This window comes from Mesoplodon densirostris, chromosome 6 (assembly GCF_025265405.1).
Source record: "Mesoplodon densirostris isolate mMesDen1 chromosome 6, mMesDen1 primary haplotype, whole genome shotgun sequence".
Lineage (NCBI taxonomy): Eukaryota > Metazoa > Chordata > Mammalia > Artiodactyla > Ziphiidae > Mesoplodon > Mesoplodon densirostris.
Genome location: NC_082666.1, coordinates 118972366 through 118995570, shown reverse-complemented (window position 1 = coordinate 118995570; position 23205 = coordinate 118972366). Strand labels below are relative to the sequence as shown.

The 23205-nt window shown below is 55.1% G+C and overlaps 1 protein-coding gene across 1 annotated transcript in view; it reads left to right on the top strand.

The window, feature by feature from the left end:
• Window positions 1-19100, top strand: part of GFRA2 (GDNF family receptor alpha 2) — a 92445-nt gene extending 73345 nt beyond the window's left edge. The window contains exons 5-9 of the mRNA XM_060101309.1: window positions 4507-4616; window positions 5322-5462; window positions 7636-7808; window positions 18013-18066; window positions 18978-19100. Coding sequence (XP_059957292.1) covers window positions 4507-4616; window positions 5322-5462; window positions 7636-7808; window positions 18013-18066; window positions 18978-19100 — 601 coding nt within the window. The remainder of the gene's footprint in view (window positions 1-4506; window positions 4617-5321; window positions 5463-7635; window positions 7809-18012; window positions 18067-18977) is intronic.
• Window positions 19101-23205: the final 4105 nt, after the last annotated feature.

The window sequence follows — 23205 nt, the reverse complement described above, 5'->3', positions numbered from 1 at the left end:
AGAAGAAAGATAAGGACGGTGTCTCCACTCTGTGCCCCAGCTCTCCCACATATCCCGTGAGGGAGGTAGGCAGGCACAGCCCACCCCCTTTGATAACTGGGGACACTGAGCACAGAGACACACCAGGCCTGCTCAAGGTCACACAGCAGGCGAGCCGTAGACTGAATGCGGTTGTGTGACAGCTGCTCCCGTCTCTCCCAGCAGCTGGATCTGCCCTCCCCTCCTCACTGAGGGGTCTCACTGTTCCACTGCACCTGGTGTTGGAACTCTTTCACTTTCCATGTCCTGGCTTACTTCCTTTACCCACCCCTTCTCTCTGGATGACCTTGTCTCTCTCGGCGGGCATCATACTCCCATTTTCACACGTTCCCTCCGTCTCCAGCCTGGGACCCAGTGATTTTTTTTTTTTTTTTTTTTTTTTGCCGTACGCGGGCCTCTCACTGTTGTGGCCTCTCCCGTTGTGGAGCACAGGCTCCAGACACGCAGGCTCAGTGGCCATGGCTCACGGGCCCAGCCGCTCCGTGACATGTGGGAACTTCCCGGAATGGGGCACGAACCCGCGTCCCCTGCATCGGCAGGCGGACTCTCAACCACTGCGCCACCAGGGAAGCCCTCCAGTGATATTTTAAGATGCCTCATGGATGGTGAGGACAGCAAGACCCTTGAGGTTCTTAATGTCAGCGATTGGAGAACCGGCCTTGCAGAAGGGAGGTAAGGCCCTGCGTGCAGGGTGGGGAGCGGAGCTTCCGGGAGGTTGGAGCTGGGCTCTCAGGTCTGCTGCAGCAGGTGGCACGCTCCTCTGGGATGGTGAGCCGGCATTGACCTCTGTGGAGCCCTGACCCCATCAGCTGGAATTACCTTCCTGACATGGCACTGACATGCGTGCCGTTCCCATCCTTAGTCTGTCAGTCACATGGTCTGTCAGTCACATGGCAGGGCCTCAATACGTATTTGGAGAAAACATGAATGGATATCTACCACTTGCCCAAAGGGTTTTGGAGGATATGGATGAAGAAATCAGTAGAGTCTGCCACTTTGGGGATGTGTGCTCCAGTTGGAGAGAGCAAACAGGGCAATATCAGTTAATCTGTATGCAATTAAGTATGCAATTGACTGGTCCAGACTGTATGTGTAGCTGGAATACAGAGGTAGATGAAGTCCATGTGGCTGGAGGGGCAGACAGGGCTTCACGGGCTGCACTGACTGTTAGCACTGGGGAGGTGGTAGGAGGGGCTTGGGCTCTCTGTGTGATCAAATGACATTAGAATGGACTCCTGTAGTTTGGCTAAGAGATCCTATTAGAACGTCTCTTTGGTTGGGAGGAGATGGTCCCTAGCAGCTCTGCTTGTCATCTCGCAGCCCCACACCCTGCAGGAGCTCGGATGTGGCTTCACGCTGACCCCTCTGCGGTCCTCCTCACTCCAGGGCCTGGCCACAGCCCCTTGGCTCCTTCTGGAGGGAGACATTTGGCCAGAACAAACAGTGAAATCTTTGAAGGTGCTGTATTCATTTCCCTAGCTGCTGGAACAGAGTGCCACAACTGGGTGGCACTGATTTTTTCACAATTCTGGAGGCCAGAAGTCTGAAAACTGATTTTTTCACAATTCTGGAGGCCAGAAGTCCAAAATCAAGGTGTTGGCAGGACTGTGCTCCCTGTGAAGCCTTGAAGGGAGAATCTGTTCTGTGCCTTCCTCTTAGCTTCTGGTGTTGCTGGCAATCTTTGGCATTCCTGGACTTGTAGACGCCTCACTCCAAATGCTTCCTTGGTCTTCACATGCATTCTCACTCTGTGTCTGTGTCTCTTCTCTTCTTCTTATAAGGACACAAGACACTGGATTGGGGGCCCACCCTAATGCACGGTGACCTCATCTTGGTTACATCTGCAAAGAGCTTATTTCTGAGTAAGGTCACGTTCACGGGTACCAAGGATGCGGACCTAGCTCTTTGGGTGACACAATTCAACCCACGATAGCTGCTTAGAGATTTTGGTTTGTTGGCCTCCCAGTCTCCTTTACCTATTAAGTCTGTGTCCCCTCCTGGCCCCCTGACAGGTCTCTGGAGGTCCGGGGTGTGGGCAGAGACCATCTCTCATTGACCTTCATTCATTTGCTAGTTCATGGAGCAGGACAGACTCCGGTCTGGCCATTCAAGACCAAGTGTCATTCTGCAGGGGCTGGGGGATAGGTTGGAAATGCTGCTTTTCCCTGTTTTGGGGACTGGGTGGTGAGGAGATAGAGGGTATGATTTACAGGCAGGAGGGAGGGCGGAGACACTTTCCTTCTCTTTTCCTATGAGGACAAGATACTTTTATAGAGGAGCAGGATGTGGGTGGAGGACCTGCCAGAAGGGGTAGCCCTATCGTTGAGGTTCTGGGCTGGAGTCTGGGCTCCGCTGCTCAGAAGCTCTGGGGTCTTGGGCAAGTTATTCAGCTTCTCTTAGGCTCAACTTCCTCCTCTGTGAAGGAGGATGGTGATAACAACTGCTTGGCAGATCTTGGCAAAGTTTCTGTGAGGATTACGTGATAAAAGGTGGATGTGGGGCTTCCTTGGTGGCGCAGTGGTTGAGAGTCCGCCTGCCGATGCAGGGGACACGGGTTTGTGCCCCAGTCCGGGAGGATCCCACATGCCATGGAGCGGCTGGGCCCGTGAGCCATGGCTGCTGTGCCTGTGCGTCCGGAGCCTGTGCTCCGCAACGGGAGAGGCCACAACAGTGAGAGGCCCGCGTACAGCAAAAAAAAAAAAAAAAAAAGGTGGATGTGAAAGGGCCTCTTCTTAAGTCACGTTTTTATCGTGGTCAATTACACACAACATAAAGTTGACCGTTTCCACCATATTTAAATGTACAGCTCAGTGGCTTTAAGTGCACTCCCATTGTTGTGCAGCCATTACCACCATCCGTCTCCAGAACTTTTTCATCTTCCCTGACTGTGAAAATACTTTTTATTCCTTGGATAAATAAGGCAAATGAGTCCCCAAGAAGCAAGGACTCATCTGAGGTCTCGCAGCAAGATGGGGCGGAGCTGAAGTGAGACCTTGCCCCCAGCTCTCAGCTGGGAGCTCACCTTCCATCTCCAGCACCTCGCTGCCTCTGCGGGCAGGGATCCAGGGACACTCAAGGTCTCTTTGGGGTCAAATCACTCTGGAGAGCTTCCTCGTTCTCCTAAACACCCTCTCCCGGGACTGTGGGGCCTCCAGGCAAACCAGGTGGGACCCAAGGAGCCACCTCTGTGTTGAGAGCGTTCCTCTTAGGCTGTCCTGGTCTCTCTCAACTTCTTGTCTTTCTGTCTATGTGCTCCTTCCTGATACGGACAGAGTTCCAGTGGAGAAGCAGGCGAGCTGAATTCGGGGTGACCTTTGGGATGGCTTTGTGAGGTATCTCACGGTATGGACAGGGCTTGGGCAGGGAGGCAGATGGCCTGGGTTCTGGTCCTTCCTGTGGCTACTGTAGTGTTCTCACCGAGCCCATATTGTCGAGGTCCTACTATGTGCCCATCACTGGGAAAACACCAGTGAACAAGACCTTGGTACTTGCTGCCTGCAGCTGCTGTGAGACACTTGGGATATGATGGCGAGAACCTTGTGGCAAAGGGCACTCGCCTATAGGAAGCCCCGGTGGGTGGGGAGGTGGGCGGTGGCCTGGGCTGATTGATGGTAACAGCCCGGGGCCAGGGTGCTAGGGCAGGAAGAAGAAGGAACGGGAGTTGCTGTGCAGGTTGGACTTGGGTGCCCTGGGCTCCCTGTGACCTCTGCATCCAGGTGCTGGGGGCTGGAGACAGACCGGGTCAGACAGCAGCTGCCTTTAGGCATCTCATGGTCGAGTGGGGAGCACAGAGCTGTGTGCAGGTGGTTACAAAGCAGCTTTATCTGCACTGACAGAGAGGAACGGATGATGACAGGTTACATCACCAGAGGAAGAAAAGGCTGATTCTGCCTTGCAGGATGGGGAAGCTGGTGGAGGGATGGCAGGGGAGGCTTTGCTCTGATTTGATGCAGAAGAGATGGGTCAGGAATGCCCAGGGAATGTCTCGTCCTATGGGGACTCTTTCTTTAACCTCCCTGGGGGCTGTCCCCTTTGACCCCCAGACGGATTCTATGAAGTGGCTGGGCGGGGATTATTGTACTCATTCTGTGAGTGGCAGTGGTGCTGTGTTGGAGGACTTGGGAAAGGTCACCAGCAGTGGGTTGAGCAGGAAGCAGGGCCTGGCCTTCCTGCCTGGGTCCAAGGCATTCTCAGCAAACCCACCCGGTTTCCCTCTGTGTTCCTCTGACGGAGAGACCCATTCAGAGCAGGCCTTGCCTAACCTGGGTGCCTGGGTCTCCAGGAAGTCCTGTCCTCAAGGAGCTCCTAGCCTAAAGCCCTCCAAGCTTCTTTCCCTCCATCTTCCTCCTCTCTGTCTTCCTGGCTTCTTCCCACCCTGGGAGGCCGTGGAGGAGCCGCTCTGCCGCCGGGGAAGCGGGAGGGCCGCCAGACTAACTTGCTGTCCGATGGGTCTTCTCTTGACCCCAGGTCCCGGCTGGCGGACTTCCACGCCAACTGTCGTGCCTCCTACCGGACGCTCACCGGCTGCCCCACCGACAATTACCAGGCGTGTCTGGGCTCCTATGCTGGCATGATCGGTAAGCCGCCCCCACCCGGGCTCTCGGTGGCTTCCGGCTGCCCCAAGCTCAGTTAGGGACCGTGGCTCAGCTCAGGGCCGGCGAGTGGACAGCCTGAGCTGGCCCCTCTCTGCTGTGATGGGAGCCGGAGCTTTATCATGGGGGAGGAGGCCCCAGGGGCCTTAGGAGCTTCCAAAATAAGAAGAAAGGGTAACATTCATTGTGCAACAATCCAGACGCTGTGCTAAGCAGTTTACGTGGACTGTCTTATTTAAATCTCACGGCAGCCCTTACTAGGCAGGGGGTGGGGCTCCATTTTACAGATGGGAAAACTGAGGCTTGGGGAAGCTAAGTAACTTGTGCAGGTTCACCCTGCTGGTCAACGTTGGCACTGGGATCCAAACCCAAGAGAGAGCCTTAGCCTCCCTGACTGGAGGACACAAGCTCTGCTTGTTGGCGAAAGAGAAAGTGAGGGCCCGTACTCTCGGGTGCGGGGGTGGGGGGCTCCTGGGTATCCCCTCTGCCGCCCTGGTCTGTCCTTTATGTCATGGCCCCTGCTGACCCCCGTGGTTTGGAATGTGAGCTGGGATATATGTGTGTTGAGGGGCAGGTGGATGGGAGGGAGGGGGGTGTCCGAAGCCTCTTCTCTGATGGGCCTGGGGTCTGGGGGCCCGAGGGGAAGCCTTACTGTTCCTCTCTCCTTTGCCTCCCTTTCTCCCTGCCTAGGGTTCGATATAACACCCAACTACGTGGACTCCAGCCCCACTGGCATCGTGGTGTCCCCCTGGTGCAGTTGTCGTGGGAGCGGAAACATGGAGGAGGAGTGTGAGAAGTTCCTGAGGGACTTCACCGAGAACCCGTGCCTCCGTGAGTCCTGCCACGTCCTCCCCAGCCAGCAGCCACCCCCAGCCCTCCTATCCCCGGGGGCCCTGGAGCTCTGCCTGACCATTCCCTCCTTCCCTGTGGGGTGGCCAGTGATGCCTGCGGGGCTTCTCCAGCAGGGGGGTTGCCTGCGGAGACCATGGGTTTTGTGCTCTTGGAGACTCACCCGGAGCTGCCCGGAGGCCACTGGAGGCCTTCCACCTATGTCAAGTCAAGGCCGAAGGTTTCTGGTCTGTTATCCTGACAGTCTCAACCAGGTTCCTTCAGGCACAGCCCTGTGGTGAGGTCTTAGCATCTGTCACTTTTCCCTTTAAGGATCGATTTCCCCTTGGCATTGGAGTTTCATCAAACTCCTAATCTGAAGGCTAGAGAGAAGGAAAGGTCAGCCACAGCTCTGCCTGCCTGGTCTTTCTAGACTGACACCCTCGCTATCCACACCCACCTGGAGATCTCCTCCCCCTTTCCTGCCCTCTTTTCTTCCTTCCGTTCACCTGTCCATCCTGCCTTTCTGACAGCACTGGGGGGTTAGAGATGGAAGTCACAGTGCTTGTCATTGAGCAGCTCACCCACCCTCTGAAGGAGGTGCACCGTCAGGGGGTCACAGCCATCACAGTACGGTGGGGGAGGAACCGTGCTAGGGTGGAGGTCTGCAGAGGGGTCTGCAGAAGCCCAGGGTGGGGCTGCCCGAGTCAGCCTGGAGGAGGGGCCCCCTGAAGGCATCTCAGAAGCTGACCCACGTGGGGATCACTGGCCACCGGTCAGCTGAAGGGGCAGGGAGGGCCTGTTAGTCCTCTCTGGGCAGAGGTGGGTTTCAGGAACTGCAGACCACTTAGCCTTGCCACACAGCATAAGGATGCCCAGGGTCACCTGGACAGGTGGAGAGAGTCCTCCTGGTGAGGGCCCTTGCAGATCTGAAGGCGTTTGGATCTTAGGGTCCTGCAGGTAGTGGAGGTGGTGTGAAGCTCGCTGAAGGGTTGTCGGCAGGTGGTGCCATGGTCAGATCTGATTTCGGAAGGCTCACTCTCTGGTTCCGGTGTGGAGCGGGTGGGGGTAAGGATGTGCTTCTCACAGGTGACCCAACACAGAGTCCGCTAGAGGTTGTCGTAGGCGCTCTCGGGAGAGGACAGCACCCACTGATCCAGAGCAGCGGCGGTGGGTAGAGTGGGGAGGTGGGCTTGGTTGATGGCAAGCGGGTGGTCAGGGAAGTGTCCTGAGTAACCCAGGTTTCTGACTTGGGGGACTTGGGTGGAGAAAGATGTCACCGTCAGGACTGGAAATGCAGCGGGAGGCAATGTTGCAGTGGAAGGAGTGGTGCCTAGTTCAGGTGGTGACATGATGAGCTTGAGCTGCACCTGGGACTTGGAGGTGGAGCTTCATGTAGGCTCTTGGCTTGGGGACGCAGTTTTGTCCAAGAGGTCCCATTAGTTGGTCCTGAGTGGATTAGTGTAACTGACTGAGTGGGGGGTGGATGAGGCCACCTGAGGAGGGAACTACATCGGGGGGCCACGTGAGTGTGGTGGTCTGCAATACTGAATGCTGCAGAGAAGGTGGGCACTGCGTGGACACTGCCTGCCCCTCGCCTCCCGGCTCCCCACACCCCACTTCTCCTGTTTTCCTCTTCATTCTGCATCTAGTACATTTGCTTTATTCCGGTTTCTCTTTTTCAACTTCCTTCCTGCTCTTTTCTTTTCTTTTCTTTTCTTTTTAACATCTTTATTGGAGTATAATTGCTTTACAATGATGTGTTAGTTTCTGCTGTATAACATAGTGAATCCATTATATGTATACATATATCCCCATAGCCCCTCTCTCTTGCGTCTCCCTCCCACCCTCCCTATCCCACCCTCCCTATCCCACCCCTCTAGGTGGTCACAAAGCACCGAGCTGATCTCCCTGTGCTATGCGGCTGCTTCCCACTAGCTATCTGGTAGTGTGAGAGAGTGGCATGGACATATATACACTACCTGCTCTTTTCTTCTCTCGATATGAGACCTTGGTAGCTATCTGAAAGGGAGCTTCAGCCAAGTTAGTTTGGACGAGTTCCACCCCGCCCTCAGCTCTGGGCTGTCACAGGGAAGGTCAAGTTTGGGATGGCAAGGGGCAGAGTGATGGAGGCGCCCCTGATTTCTCTGTGCTTCCCTGCTCTCTTTCCCCACAGGGAACGCCATCCAGGCCTTTGGCAATGGCACAGATGTGAACCTGTCCCCTAAAAACCCCTCGTTCCAGGCCACGCAGGCCCCTCGGGTAGAGAAAACGCCTTCTTTGCCAGATGACCTCAGTGATAGCACCAGCCTGGGGACCAGCGTCATCACTACCTGCACATCTCTCCAGGTAAGGGGATGCAGCTCTGCCGCTGGGGAAATGGAGCCGGGGCAGTCTGAGGGCTTAGAGAAGCACCTGATGCCAGAGGCGAGGTGGGAAATTACAGCCTGGGGACCAGGGATGGGGCACTCAAGTTCCTCCCTTTGGATCAGGACCCAAGAGGTAGGAAGAGCTGATGGGAGCTAGTTTTTCATGATTAATTCACTAAGTATCACCTTGCAAGTATCAGACACCTACTCTGTCACAGGATTGTACTAGATACCACGGGGGTGCCGGAGAAATGGAATGGTTACCATTTACTAACCATCTACTAATTACTGGGTACTGCGCTAGTAGACTCTACCTAGTTCATTGATTCTCACACCATGCGCTGTTAGGATTCTTGTTTTACACGCAGGAAACTAGCCCAGGGGTGTTAGGCGACACACCCAAGGTCACACAGCTGGTTAGTGGTGGAATAAGATTTCAGACCTACATCTGATTCCAAAACCTGTGATTTTCATTTGTTTGTCCATCCGTCCATCCATGCATCCATCCATGCATGCATCCATCCATCCAACGTGTGTCATGCATGCACTGAGTTCGACGTCTTATGTGAGATGCTAGGGAGACACTGGTGAATGAGGCTGATGCAGTCCTGTGTTTTGTGGTCCTTGTGGTCTTGTCGAGGGTCAGACAGTTCAACAAGCACCAGACGTGGGCTGCGGTCAGTGCCACAAGAGGACACCACGTGGGTGGCATTGTGGAGACACATCACAGGGCTCCCCACTCAGCCTTTCTCTCTGCTGAGCTATCCTCATGCTGTTACACCATTTGCGACAGTAGATTCTTTGCTTAGGATGTTGGTTCTAATCAGAACGCAGCCCCCCTCCACACACTCATACACACTCTCTCTCACACACTCTCACACACACTCATATACACACTCATACTATAGAACAAAGAGTTTAAAAGAAGACCTTGTGCAGAATATCAGGGAAACCAGAGGAGGGGGGAAACAGTGAGGGTGTGCAGGTGGGGATAAGGGGATGTTTCAGGCAGGAATTGGGGCTGGAATTGCCAAGGAGGGGTGGGGTCTGGAGTCCAGCCGGTGGGAGCACAACGTGAGCATAGGTTTGGGGGCCGGGGGAACAGGCCCGGCTGCGTGTGGCAATGAAGACGCCAGTCTGAGTGGGGCGGGCTCGTGGGATCGCCAGTGGGCACTCACTATGAAGTTTCGGTCTTGCAAGATGAGTAAGTCCTGGAGAACTGGTTACAGTGATGTGACTGTAGTTGACAGTGTTGTACTGTGTACTTGAAATTTGTATAGACCTTAAGTGTTCTCAGTGCAAAAAAAAAAAAAAGTAAAAAAATGAAGACGGTAGAAGTGTGAAGTGATGGATGTGTTGATTGACTCGTGGTGAGTATTTTACAATATTTATGTATATTGGATTGTGCACCTTAAAAATATACAATTTTTTTTTTTTTTTTTTGGCCGCACCGCTCGGCTTGAGGGATCTTAATTCCCCAATCAGGGATCGAACCGGGCAACTGCAGTGGAAGCGCAGAGTCCTAACCACTGGACCGCCAGGGAATTCACAAATAGATACAATTTTTGATGGTCGATATAACCTCAATACAGCCAGAGATGAAGAGCAGTGGGCTTTCAGAGTGCTGGCATGAGACCTGAGCAGGGATGGGGCCTGGCAGAGGTGTCCAGGTCGCCCCGGGCACCCCTTGCTGGTGCCTGTCCTGGCTGGGAAGCCCACTCCCCCTTCCCTTCCCGGTGGGCACCCTGTGCTGTAACAGCTGACCTCCAAGTGCCTTCAGGTCAGGCCCAGCGTGGGCCCCTCCATGCCCCGCTCCCCTCCATTAGGCCGCCCCTCCTGATTTGGGCTGAGGTGCCCGTGTCACCCCTGGGTGGCTCCTAATTACACTCAACTCGCTTCAGCGGCTGCTGGCGGGGCTCGGGGGCCACTCCACAGATGGTTGCCAGCTCAATTTCATGCTAGAGTGGCGGGCAGCTCGGCAGGTCAGGGCTGTGCCACCTGTCAGGTGAGCAGGCTCTGGCGTGGTCCCTCTGGGCACTGCCAACCTTCCTCCCCAGCCCCTTGGGGCTGGCTCACCGGGGAGATGCCCACTCAGCAGGGGCTGTGGACCCTTCCTAAGACTCCCACAGAGTCACTGTGGGCGTGGAGAAGTTCAAAGCCCTGGTCTCATGCCCACCGCAGCCCCCTTAGTGCCTGATGACTCAGACTCCCTTCCCCTGCCCCCCGCTGTTTCCCTTCAGTGGTTTGCTAAACCATCGCCTGGTTTCTTTCAGCCCCAGCCTGGCTTTCTGTAGACTCACCATCTGGGGGCTTGTCTTACACTTGGTTTGATTCCAGTGGGGTTAACACACGATCTGTATGAGAGATGACTTATGTGAGGAACCTTACACACGTGATAGGTGTTTTGAATCCTGGAGGGCTGTCTGGCAGGGGGCTCCCCCAGGCCTGGCCCCAGGGTCCGTCCACTCGGATGTGATCACTAAGTCACTCTTGGTGGGACAGCAGGGGCGGACCTCCCAGGAGGAATGGAAGAGAAGCAGACCCTCAGAGGGACCCACCCACCATCACCCTCATACCCCTGTTCTTTCTTACAGAAACTGAAAGGGAAGTGCCTCTGATTCTGTTTTAATTACAGTCCTCTATTTTTTTTATTCTTTCATTTTTAAAAATTTCTTTATTTTAATTTTATTTTTGGCAGTGTTGGGTCTTCGTTGCTGTGCGTGGGCTTTCTCTGGTTGCGGGGAGCGGGGGCTACTCTTCCTTGCGGTGCGCGGGCTTCTCATTGCGGTGGCTTCTCTTGTTGCGGAGCATGCGTGGGCTTCAGTAGTTGTGGCTCATGGGCTCAGTAGTTGTGGCTCGTGGGCTCAGTAGTTGTGGCGCACAGGCTTAGTTGCTCTGTGGCATGTGGGATCTTCCTGGACCAGGGCTTGAACCCGTGTCCCCTGCATTGGCAGGTGGATTCTTAACCACTGCGCCACCAGGGAAGTCCTAATTGCGGTCTTTTAAATGAGCACCTACTACTCTGTGCCAGGTGCTGGGCATGCAGAGGGAATAAGCCCGCGTCCCTGCCCTCAGCTTGGCTGGAGGCTGGTGTGGGTGGTCTGTCCCTCCCCAGCCCGTGCCCCCTCCCTCAGCTCTGCTAGCTTGGAAGGGCTCTGTGGGGGCCCTTGTGGGGCCCTTGGGAATGACAGCAACCCATGGCCACAGAAGGGAGTCTCCGAGTGAGGGCAGAGACAGGGAGCTGAGCGAGGGAGGGAGGGAGGGAGAGGAAGGCCGCACACCCCAGACACCCCTGGAGAGAGAGGCAAGATCACTTTCCTCTGCCCTCCTTATCCACAGGTGGACCCGGGGGGAAGCCTTAGGAACCTCCTTCACTGACCCAGAGATGGTAGCCAGGTGGGGACCTCACATGAGTGACAGGATGTTAGCATCCGTGGGCCCTCTGAGAGCTCCTTCCCAAATCCCAAAGGATGGAAGGCCAGTGAGGACAGTGACTTGTCCACAGCACCCCCGGCCCCCGGCTCCTGGACAGTTTTCTTCTGGCTGCGCTGTGCTGACTCTTCCTCCAAATCCGCTCCCCCAAAGGACTTTCCCACAGTGGGGCGGGGCCTGGAATTGGGGGACTCTTGTCTCCACCGAGGGGCTGCTGAGCAGAAATGTGGGTGTCTTAGGTACCAGAGAGCAGCCGGGAGCTGGGCAGACCCCGAGTTGGCCCTGTGTCTGTGGTCCTTGACGCTCCCTAGAGTCTGGCTCTCCTATGCTTCCGGTCCTGGCTGTGGTCCCCTCTCTGGGTGGGCCTGCCAGCCTGGGGCTCTCTGGAACTTGGAGAAAGTGTGGCAGAATCTGCAGAACAGCGTCTCCCTCTGTCCCTGCTACACACACACACACACACACACACACACACACACACACACACACACACACACACACACACACACACACCCCTTGTGTGAATCCCGCCCCCCCTTCCCAGTGGTCCCTAAAGCGAGGCATCTACAGGAGGCCATCAATCTTGTGCCCTCATCCAAGGTCCTTTGTTTCTGAAGCCCATCAGGCACCCCTGGTGTAGGCCCGAGGGCCAGGCTGAGCAAGATGCTGGCCCTCGGCCTCGCCAGTTCCTCCGGGCAAAGGGCGTCTCCTTCCCTTCTCTTCCTTCTCTTCCAGCTCTCTGCCTTTGAATCCTCCTCGGATGTCACCTCTTGGGTGGTCTCCTGACTCTGCTCTGGCAGAACTGCCTTCTCCCTGCTTAGGGCTCCCACTTGCCTCCCTTCAGCCCCCATCACAACGTGTTCTGCTCCCCGCACCAGACAAGCATCCCTGGAGGGCAGGGGCCGCATCACCCGCCTTGGGAGCCCTTATAACCGAGTGCTTAGTGCCTGGCAGCGAGGGGGTGCTCCACACAGGTCAAGAGAAAGAGCCCAGAGTTCCCGATTCCTGGATTTATGGGAACTTCCTGCTTTTTGTTCTAGAAAACGGTCTGTTTTGTGGCTCGCAGGCAACTCTGTTCAGCTTTCCTCCCTCTCATGGATGCCCTCTGTGTGCCGTGAGGTATGAAGGTAAAGAAGTAGGTAAAGAAGGTGAAGATGCTGGAGGATTGTCTAGAAGGCTCTTCTGTCATAAGATGGGGCCTGGACCGGGGCAGTGCAGCGTGGGCGGGGCAGACTGGCAGTGGCTTCCCACTTTCCCTGGACTTGGTTTGTTTCCAGTGTCCTTGGCTTCCCTGGTGGCGCAGTGGTTGGGAGTGCGCCTGCCGATGCAGGGGACATGGGTTCGTGCCCCGGTCTAGGAAGATCCCACATGCCGCGGAGCGGCTGGGCCCGTGAGCCATGGCCGCTGAGCCTGCGCGTCCGGAGCCTGTGCTCTGCAACGGGAGAGGCCACAGCAGTGAGAGGCCTGTGTATCGCAAAAAAAAAAAAAACCCCAAAAAACAACAACAACAGAAAAAACTGTGCTCTCACAACGGTGAGAGGCCCCTGTATAGGGGGAAAAAAAACCCAAAACTGGCTCTGGACCAGTTTGCGGGACCCTGTCATATCACCCTCTGCAGTGCTGCGGGGCCCTAGTAACGCAATCTCCTTTGCTTTCCTTGTCTCCACCAGCCAATTTCTGCTCTCCCCCTTGCTAGTGCCCATCACATCTGGGGGAATTAAAAATGAGTTTGGAGGGCTTGCCATGAACCCTCCTCACCACATGCTGGCCACAGGCTCAGCAGCCGGCAGCCACGTCCGTCTCCTCAGCCCCCTGCCTGTTCCTTGGATGGGTCTCTTATTCAGCATGCAGGCCGGTAGCTGTCAGAGCATGCAACCCAGAGGCTGGTCAGTGTATCCGTATGCCTATTAGGCATACATTTCTGATTTACAAATTCGGCTCGTTTCAAAGCTTTGAGAGGCTGATGCATTCCTTCTTTTCTTCCCTCCCTCTGGCTCTCCCTTGTAGTCATTCATTTATTCATCCGTCCGTGCATTCCCTCATTTATTCAACGTAAATTCTTACCACACGTCACTCTGTTCCAGGCACTGAGGCTGACCAGCATATGAGGCCGGTACCTTGGTCCTCATACCAGCAGGAGGGACAGGGTGCACGCTCAGAGAATTACGGGGCAGGGGGTGATGGGTGCGCCAGGGGGCTGGATAAGGCGTTATGGACGCAGAGCGGAGAGGCGGCTTTGGGTTGGCAGTGGAAGCACAGGACTCAGGGACCAGGTGTACCCTGCTGCTGGGCCTGGAGGAACAGGGAGAGTTGAGGACACGGAGATGCAGAGATGTAGAACTGGGAGGGGTGGGCGAGGAGGGAGCAGAGATGGGGAGTCAGGACAGCACAGGGCCGCTGAGGAGGGGGGCGGGTCCTGCCGGCTGAATCTGGCCTGCTGCCTGTTTGAAGAAATTAAGTTTTATTGGAACACGGGCCACACCCTATTGTTATGTATTGTCCACGTGCTGCAGGCACAGTTAAGTTGGGACTGATGCTATGGCCGGCAGAGCCTAAAATTGTTACTCTCTGGCCCTTTGCAGAAAATGTTTGCTTCCCCCTGACCTAGAGGAGCACAGGCCATGCGTTTGGGAGAACGCAGGGCTCTGATATGGGAAGGAGCGGGTGGGGAGTCAAACCTAATTTTCAGGTTGAACTGGTGAGTGTGGAGAGGCCGCTGAAGGCTTTGGAACAGGGATGTCGTGATGAGAAGTGTGATTTGGGAAGATAATCTGACAGCAGGTGGAGATTGGTTGTCGAGGGAGAGTGACTGGGGGACCTGTTAGGAGATTTTTGCAATAGTCAGTGATAGTCCATGGTCATCAGAGGTAAGAAAAGAGGGGTTGTACTAGGGGATGGTGAGGAGTGGAGGAGGGCGAGGTGTGTTACGGGGGGTGGGTGTGTGCAGGCCACTGAGATTTGGGGATGGGGCCCGGAACAGAAGCAGGGGACACAGGAGAGGGCCTGCCAGCCCCGGCCAGAGGTTTTCCCATAGAGACAACACTGGACTTGGTCCCTGGCACCTGGACATGCCAGACCCAGTTTCGGGAGTGTGGACAGAGGTGGCAAGGAAGAGGAGGAAGACGATAATTTCCTCCTAAGTTTCTGAGCAAAGGGCCCCTCTGGGAGAACTTTCTAGAAGGATGAACCTTGTCTTTGCTGCCATCCTCCCTTCCTGCCACCAAGATAATCGTGTGAGATAGGCATCAAAGGTGGTCTTGGGGGTTGTGTGACCTCAGAGGACAGCTGCACCGTGGGGGGCTTGGGGAAGACAGAGCCTCTTCCCCTCCCATTTGCTGAACCGGGGTAGAGGTGACCTTGTGGATGTTTATTTCTCTCATCTGGGTGTGAGCAGGGCTGTGACTCATTCATCTTTGGAACACCCTGCGGGGAATGGTGTGGGGTGGGGGAGTTAATGGTGAAGGAGACGGTGAATTGGAGCCTAAGGCCTGGGCATTAGGTAGTGGAACCTCTTTCTCTATGCACTTCCCCCATCTGCCACTTTCAGAAAAGGTTGGCTGACTGGCAAACACCCACACTGTTCTGTGTGCCCAGGACTGGGGGAGAGGTCTTGGGCTTGCTGTTGGGAGAGATGACTGCAGACTTCACCCTTCGCTGTCTGTTCTGTGTTTTCTGGAAGTCAGGTGGAGGGGTCCACTGGGGGCCCAGACTTCTCCCTGGCTTTGCTTGCTGAGCTCTCAGGGTAGAGCTAGGATAGCCCCAGGCTACCAGCTGACCTGGGTCTCACTCACCCTGCAGCCCCAGTCCTGGGAGTTTACTGGATGCAAACTCTGCTTCGCTCTGCATCATGCTTGGGGATTAAGGGGTGTTTATACTTGTCCAGAGCTTTACTGCGCCACATGCATGGTCTCATGTATCTCACGGTGCATCTGTCAGGTTCGCTTGACTATCGCTATTGTATAGATGAGGAAACCGAGGTGCCAGTAGATGAAGGGATTTGCCGGGGGTCAGTGGCTGAACCAAGACTGGAGCCCTGGGCTCTGGCCTCTGGGGTCCTTCCTTGGATCAAGGGGGCTGTTCCACGGGGATGGGCACCAAGGCTTAGGACCCTGCAGTCTAAAAAGGAAAGGCTGGGATGGGTCTCTGAGGACAAAAATCTGTAAGCTGGATGTTGTAGCACTTGAAGGAAGTACTTGAGGACAGTGAGAGGAAGCCCAGTGTGTCACCTGGCCACTCAGCACGTGTTTAGTGTGTGGCAGGTCAGCCCTGGAGCCTGCCAGATGGAAATGCCATTGGTTCAGAAGGGCTTGGGCAAGTGCTGTGGATGACGGATCCAAGGTGGGTCACTAAAGGGGCATGGGGAGGGGTCCTGTCCTGATCTTCATGGAGCCCAGTCCTTTTCCCCCACCAGGTCCCTGTGGCCTGTCAAAGACCACACAGTGGGTCGGATTCCTTTGGCCCTGGTCCTGGGAGGTGGCATCCCTCTCTCACGATAATATGGGTCAGAGGACAGGATGAAGGGGTCCTCTCCTGTTCCTTCCCCTCCCCCGATGCTCCCTCCCTCCCCCCTCCCTCCCCTCCCCCTCTCCCCTACCTGGTGCTCCTGTCTCCTTGGGTGCTGTCTTTCCCTTTTTTCTCTACTTCATCCCTCCTGTCATTTCCTCTTACTTCTATTCTTTTCCTCCTTCTCCTCTTCCTCCTGCTTCCCATCTAATATTTGCCAACACCCCCTCCTGTGTCTTCCCTCTTAAGAGGAGACTTTCAAGTCCCAGGCGGTTCCACAGCTGAGCGTTCAGATCCCACCTCCTCCCCCCACGGCTCCTCTCTGTGTGGTTGACCAGGCTAAGTTGTGTCCAGGTCTGTGTCCAGGACCCGGGGTTCCCTGAGAGCTGGCATCCTGTCACAGAAGGTCAGGCCAACAGGTCATCTAGTTTAGCTATTTTCTCAAAGCTTGCTTATTTATTTATTTATTTATTTATTTATTTATTTATTTTTTGCGGTAGGCGGGCCTCTCACTGTTGTGGCCTCTCCCGTTGCGGAGCACAGGCTCCGGACGCGCAGGCTCAGTGGCCGTGGCTCACGGGCCCAAAAGCTTATTTATTTTTAAGGCACAGACTATTTTTAAAAATAATTCTGTATATAACTCCAACATATAAAACAAGTCAAAATGGAGCTTCTTGGTTGAGGTAAGGGGGTGAGGACCGGGATCCCCAGCTGTCTGCCTGTGATTCCACACAGCCTCCTGTTTAGTGAGCACTGTGGGAGGGGGCGCCAGGGAGAAGACAGGGACCCTGGAGGGGGCGGAGACACAGCTGCTGTACCTGCAACAGTTAGACCTGGAAAGCCTGCCAGGAAATGTAGGTGCTGGGCTGCGTGGCACAGACCGTGACAGGCTACAGGATGTCATAGGTGGGGACCCAGCTGGGGCTGGGAGTTGCTCAGGGATGTGACCGAGTGAGGATGGTGGGGGGCAGTCAGGTGTAAGCTAATGGTGACAGCGCAGCCTCTGAGGTGGGGTGGGCAGGCTCCATCAGGCAGTGACCTCCCACAGCCCTATCTGGAGCTGCACTTGGTCCTGGGCAGTGGAATCCAGTCCTTGGGTCCACAAGGGCCTCCGAGCACACACCCTTCTGCAGGGATGCAGGCTGGTGGCTTGGCCGGGCTAGATCTTGGCACCCAGAGTCACTGGTGCTGAGGTCTTATACAGGATCCTCCTTGGTTGAGTCCTTGATTCTGTCTTGGCTGCACTCATTGTCCCCATGATCACATTTCTACCTTCGGTAGTGACTCTGCTCTTGGCTGGGGCCTTTGTGTGACAGCTGGGGCCTTGTTTAGCTGACCAGATGCCCTGGGTGGTAGATTGCCTGTGATGTTCAAGGCATCATTAATACCTCTGGCCAAGAGCAGTGGTTTAGGCATAATTTCCTGGGCTTCCCAGTTGCTTCTGGTGGCCAGAGCCATTTGAGGCCAGTTTAGAAACATCGCATCTCCCAGCTGGTTCCCATGGATCACTATTATGAGGATGACAACAAAGGGCTGCTTATCACACATACCCTCTGGTCCTCATCCAGGTGGCTGTGCCAGGGGTGGAAAACCCTGGAGTCATCACCAAGCCAGCTTTCCTTCCTCATTCCTCACCTGGACCACAGAGCTCCCAGGTGCCACACAACTGTTTAGGATGGAACAGCCAACACCTGGCACCATGGCCAGATGTCTGCCTAACCTGCCCCAGTGGCAGACATCACTAATCAATCACAGCTCTCTTCCCCATGAGCCCAATGAGGACTCATGATATTTCTGGAGCTGGCACTGGGATGCTAGTTCTGATCTGTGGCATTCATTCATTCATTCATTCATTCATTCATTCACAGACATATTAATGAATCATGGTTAACAAACAGTAACTGAGTATAACATTTATTGAGCTGCTGTTATACAAGGAAAGAAAACATGGTCCCTGCCTCATCAAGAGGAACTCTGAGTATAGTAGACAGACCCGGGAGCAGCTTATTACTCTATTAGGCTGTAAGCTGGAGAGCAGAGTTAGAACTCTCTTCTTCAAGAGCCCTAACCACTGAGAGTGTCAGAGAAGGGCAAAGGTCTCTGTGCTGCCAGTGCTCTTTGCATGTACACTGTGATGTCAGGGGCGGATGGCAGGGCCACGGAATGTGTCGTCTCATCTGAGTCATGGGACAAAGCCCGGCCAGAGACCCAGCCCGGGTGATCCATCCTTACTAGCGCCTTCTCTCCCACAGGAGCAGGGACTGAAGGCCAATAACTCCAAAGAGTTAAGCATGTGCTTCACAGAGGTGAGTGAGGGCCTGAGTGGGGGTGGGTGCCGGGGGCTGGGCCAGAGTGGGTTGTTTTCCAGGAGAGCCTTGGACTTGAAGCTCCCAGATTCCATTGCATGGACTGGGCTGGCTGAGCTTCTGGCCCACCTGGACCTGGGTAGGTGCTCACTCTGCTGGGGGTGAGGGTGGGTGGGTGTAGATGTTGCAGCCAGGGCCCTTACTTGTCTCTTGGGTGAGACGCAAGAAGCTACTCTGAGCAGGGGTCCTGGCAAGGCTTCCTGACTCTTTAAGACAGGTGTCCGCAGCAGCCTGTTCTGTGCTGGTTCTGTGACATTGAGGCGGTGGAATCATGGCATAGGACGTGGGCCCTTCCTCGAAGGAACCCCAGCACAGGAGTAGATCTGTGACTATGTATATGTATAGCATACAGATAACTTAGAGGAGAAGTAAAGTTAGTGTAAGAGTCTGCAGAAGGAGAGAGAGTTCAGACAGGGGTGTGCAGCGGAGGCTCCACAGTGGAGGAGGGATTCCAACAAACTTAGGAACCCAGAGAACGGAGCTTCTCTCTTCCCCCCTCGCCCCCCCCCACCTTCCCCTCTCCAGAAGCAGGTCCTGTGGACCCCGGGACTTTCTTCCTTTAGATCTTTATACCATCCCCGTCCTCGCTGGTCTGCGTCAGCCAGGCAGGGAGAGCCGCCGGTTGCCCTGGGGGCTGCTGCCTTGTTCCCCGAGTAGTCAGCTGAGGCACAGCCCAGCTCCATGGAAGCCTGGCTCTGCGAAAGAGGGTCCCCTGGGTGACCAGGAGGGCAGGGGCCTTAGTGCTCCACTTCCAGAGTCTTTTTTTTTTTTTTTTTTTTTTGCCTGATCCCAGCCCTACTGACTCGTTTGTCCTTCTCTCTGCTTCTGTTCCCGCTTCTGCCTGGCCACAGCTCACGACCAATATCATCCCAGGGAGTAAAAGGGTGGTCAAACCTAACTCAGGCCCCCGCAGAGCCAGACCATCGGCTGCCTTGACCGCTGTCTCCTTCCTGATGCTGAAGCTGGCCTTGTAGGCTCTGGGAATCGCATTGGGAGATTTCCGAAAGCTACACGGACGAGAACACCCGCCTGACAAAATGGAAACACACACAGACACACACACACCTTGCAAAAAAAAAAATGTCTTTTCCCATCTTGTCTCTGAACCTGTCTCCTCCCAGGTTTCTTCTCTGGAGAAGTTTTTCTAAACCAAACAGACAAGCAGGCGGGCAGCCTAAGAGCTGGCCCAGAGGTCCCCTGGCAGGGGAAACCCAGTGCTGAGGAGGGCACAAGGGTCTAGAGAAGCCCTTCACTTTCTTCTGGTGTTTTCCTCTCTGGACCCTGCTGACATGAGAGACCAGGATGACATCCCCACTGCCTAGGGGACATGGGCTGGGGCAGGATGGCTGCCACTCTTCTCAAGCTCCCCACTCCGGGGGCCTGCCGGGGGCTGGCGGCAGGGGGCGTCGGGCAGCAGAGCAGCGAGGCTGCCCCCCTTGGGGTCCAGCTGGGTACCTTCAGCACCTCCAGTTGGCTTCAAGGATGGGGGTTATTTCACCTCCCTTCTCTGAGGGCTGGATCTGACCTGTGGAGGGTTGTGGTGCTGAGCCCCCTTGACCTCCACTGTAGCACATGGTGGAAGGCTGGGCAGTTCCAGGGGGCTTGGGAGCCCAGCCTGCCTGGGATATCCCGTTGGGGGTTGGGAGCAAAACTTGGATACCACCTCGAGGCTGATTCTTCCTGCTTGGTGGCAGGAGTTTTGAAATCAAAGAGAAATGATTTTTTGTCCACTCCCTTGGTTTCTCTTGGGTCCATTTGGTGGTTCTCCCTTGGGAGGGAGGGGCTGGCGCTGAGAGGGGCAGAGAAGACCACCGTGGCCCGTCTACCTGCACCACACTCTGGTCTCTGCGACTCTCTCCAACTCTTTTCTCTCTGCCTCGCTCTCCTCTTTCCTCATTTCTGAGACGTACACACACTGTATGTACATAACACGGCTCCTTTCTCAACATATATGTATATACACGTCCGTATACATATATCGTGTGGTTCCCCCTCCATTCCTTTTTTTAAGGAACAAAACTAACGAAACAGTACCCTCACAGATGAGCGAAAATGTATTATTGTAAAGTTTATTTTTTTTAATAATGTTGTCTATAATGGGAAACAAAGGAGGTTGGCTCCCTGGGTCCCCGCCGCAGTCGGGTTGACTGGGCAGCGGAAGAGGGTTCCTGATCTATATCACGCTTAGCAGAGGCTCCAATAAACGTACTAGGAAGCAGTCTGCCTTCTGCCTCACTCTGGCTGTGCCTTTGCCCCTATTTTGTTCTTGGCCCAGTGCCAACCTCTTGGCTGCTTCCCCGGGGGCTCCTGGTGGGCCTTGGGAGAGCGTGTGTGTCCGCGTGTGCACACGTGTGTCTGTCATGTGTCCTCGGTGTGGGTGATAGAGCTCTGTTAGGAGACGGTGGGGCTGAGGTCCCAGCTGTGCTGAGCCTGAGGGCTGTTCACCTGTCATCGCCTCCCTCCCTTCCCAATTAGCACCGATGCCCCCCGTTGGTCCCAAACTGGAAGAGAATGAACGTAGCCGTGGGGGTGGGAGGGTGGAGACAACCTGACATCACATCTTGCGGATGCTTTTGTTAGAAGGCTGCCTGGGTGGCCCTGTGAGGTGGCACAGTTTGTCTTATGTAGGGTGGGTGGTATCTTCCTGCTGGGACTCCTGGTTTTTTTAAGGTATGTGATTGTGAAGGCAGAGACCTGGCCTCTTGGGTCCCAGCAGAGAAGGAAGACAACTGTGGTCCATCCTTTTTCTCTTTTTCTCCGTTTGCCACCCAGGCTCTGCCCGGACATTGGGCCTGCCATATTCTCTTGGAGAGGCTCTCCTTCAGAGAACACTAGGGGAATGCCTGCTGGCCGTGTGTGTGTGTGCACGTGCACGTGTGTGTGCGTGCCCGCGTGCTGGCGAGTGTGGGCTCGTGTGTGTTCAGGGTATGCGTGAGTATGCGCACAGCAGGAGGGAGGAGGGAAGACTGCCAGGAGAAGGGATGGTCCTTGTGTCAGCATGACCTTCAGGGCTGCACATGATCCCATCCTGTCACCCCTGGGAGATGAGATGCTTCTCTCTCCCAATCCTGGGTCCCCCCAGTGGCTCTTGTTCCTGGCTGCACACGCACTAGGAACATGGGTCCCTGGTGGTGATGAGGTTGGTGTGCTATGTTCCAGCCTCTGATGGAGGGACAGTGAGCCAGCCCGCCCTCTTCCCCAGCCACCGCTGGCCTTACGTGGGTAGAGCAACATAGAACAGCTGTGGCGTTCAGCTGGCAATCCATGTTCTTTGCAAACAGCAACGACTGATTCACTTAGAAGGCTTTGGGAGAAGTTGGCTTATAGAGTCAGTGGGAGATGGGAAGACCAAGGGAGGCTCGGGCAGGAACCAAAGGACATTTGAAGGGACAGAAAGCACAGTCTACAGGGTCAGCGTGCCACTGTCTCTGTGATGAACGACAACCAACCATTGTCATCCAGCTGGCTCAGCTGGGGCCTTGTGCCTACCTCCTGCCCCACTTGGGTGGGAGAGGAGGCTGTATGTCACGTCTGGCCTCCCTCATGGGAGATAAGCCCTTGGCTTGCATCATGGGGGAGAGAAAATTTCCCCAAAGGAAATGGAGGTGGCATTATGAAGGAGGAACAGAGGCTGGGCAGCTTTACTCTGCCTTAAAACATCTCCCCACCCAGGTATCACAGAGAGGAAATTTTACCATTAAATATTCATTCCTTTGGTTGAGATGATTCCTGTTCTCCATGATCCTCTCAAAATATGTAAATAAAACTGGGAAGAATAAAGTTTCACTATCTTAATGCTAGTTAGTTTAATGGTTTGAATGAATCTTGGTAACATTAAGGCATTTGAGCCTACACTTTGAAATTAGGCTAAGGGGGACAGATAAGTGGCGAGAAGCAGGAAAGGAATTGAGACAAGATTGGTAGGGGCCACCAGAGATCTGAAATTACTTTCGCCTTCTTTCGGGAAGAGTCATCCACATGAAGTATAGGCCCACTGTGCCTTTACTGCAGAGTCAGCAGTCTGTAAAATGAGATTTTCTTTTTGCCACCAGCCCCATGGGGACTGCTGATCTGGGATATGCATCTGTCTACAAGGCTGTCTTATCCTGTTTTCTAAGCTCTAGTATGTTGTCAAGACTGAAACCCTATAGGGATACTTCTGCCCTCCCTGGGGAAGCTTCCAGCCTGGGGCAATTGTGGTTCTGCCCAGAACCCAGACATCAGCTTCCTGCCTGGCTCTTGCCCTGCCACCTTCCTCTCAATGCAGCTGGGACCACTCGACTGGGCTAAAGGCCTAGAAGAGACGCACAGCGGCAGTGGGGGATCCAAGGAGGCTGGTTCAGGGGCTCAGGGGACTTGGCATCCAGCGGGCCGCTCCCTGGCCCTGGGCGGCCCTGGTGTGTGGGCTGCGTGGCTGGTTCCCTGCCTTGTTCTGAGATCAGACACAGAGTTGTTATCTCAGTTCCCTGCACCCCAGGCCCTGTTTGGCAACACAGGTTTCCCAGGACTGCCCAACGCTGCTCTCATGAGTCCTTCCAAGGATTTCATCCCCAAGCCCCAGCTGGGCCCGGCTGTGGCAGCTCCAGGGAGGGAAAGAGGGTACATCTGGGGGTGAGGAAGACCTGGGGTTGAATTCCAAATCTGCTGATCACCAGCTGGGTGACCATGTCCAATTTGAGCCTCAGTTTCTCATCTGTGAAATGGGGCTGCAGCCCTGCCTCCTGAGAACGGTGTTGGGATTAAATGGGATACCCTGCCAAGTGCCTGGCACTTAGCTACGCCCCTACCTTCGCCCAGTGGCCACATGACGCTGGGTCTCTGTAGATTCTCAGCTCCTGCCTGGCCGGCCAGGTTTCCTCCTCTTGGCCGCGGGAGGCGCTGTGCTGGGGTCTGCCCTTGGAGCTTCTCCCTTCTTCCTCCTCCTCTCTATGTCCTGAGATGTTTTTACGATTTCCTGTGGCAGAAACAAGAAATGATCACCATCAGGCCCCTGGACTTTGCTCTTGGAAGCATTGCCAAGTGGAGTTAAGAGGGCAGGTGGGGGAGGCTTCCCTGGTGGCGCCGTGGTTGAGAGTCCGC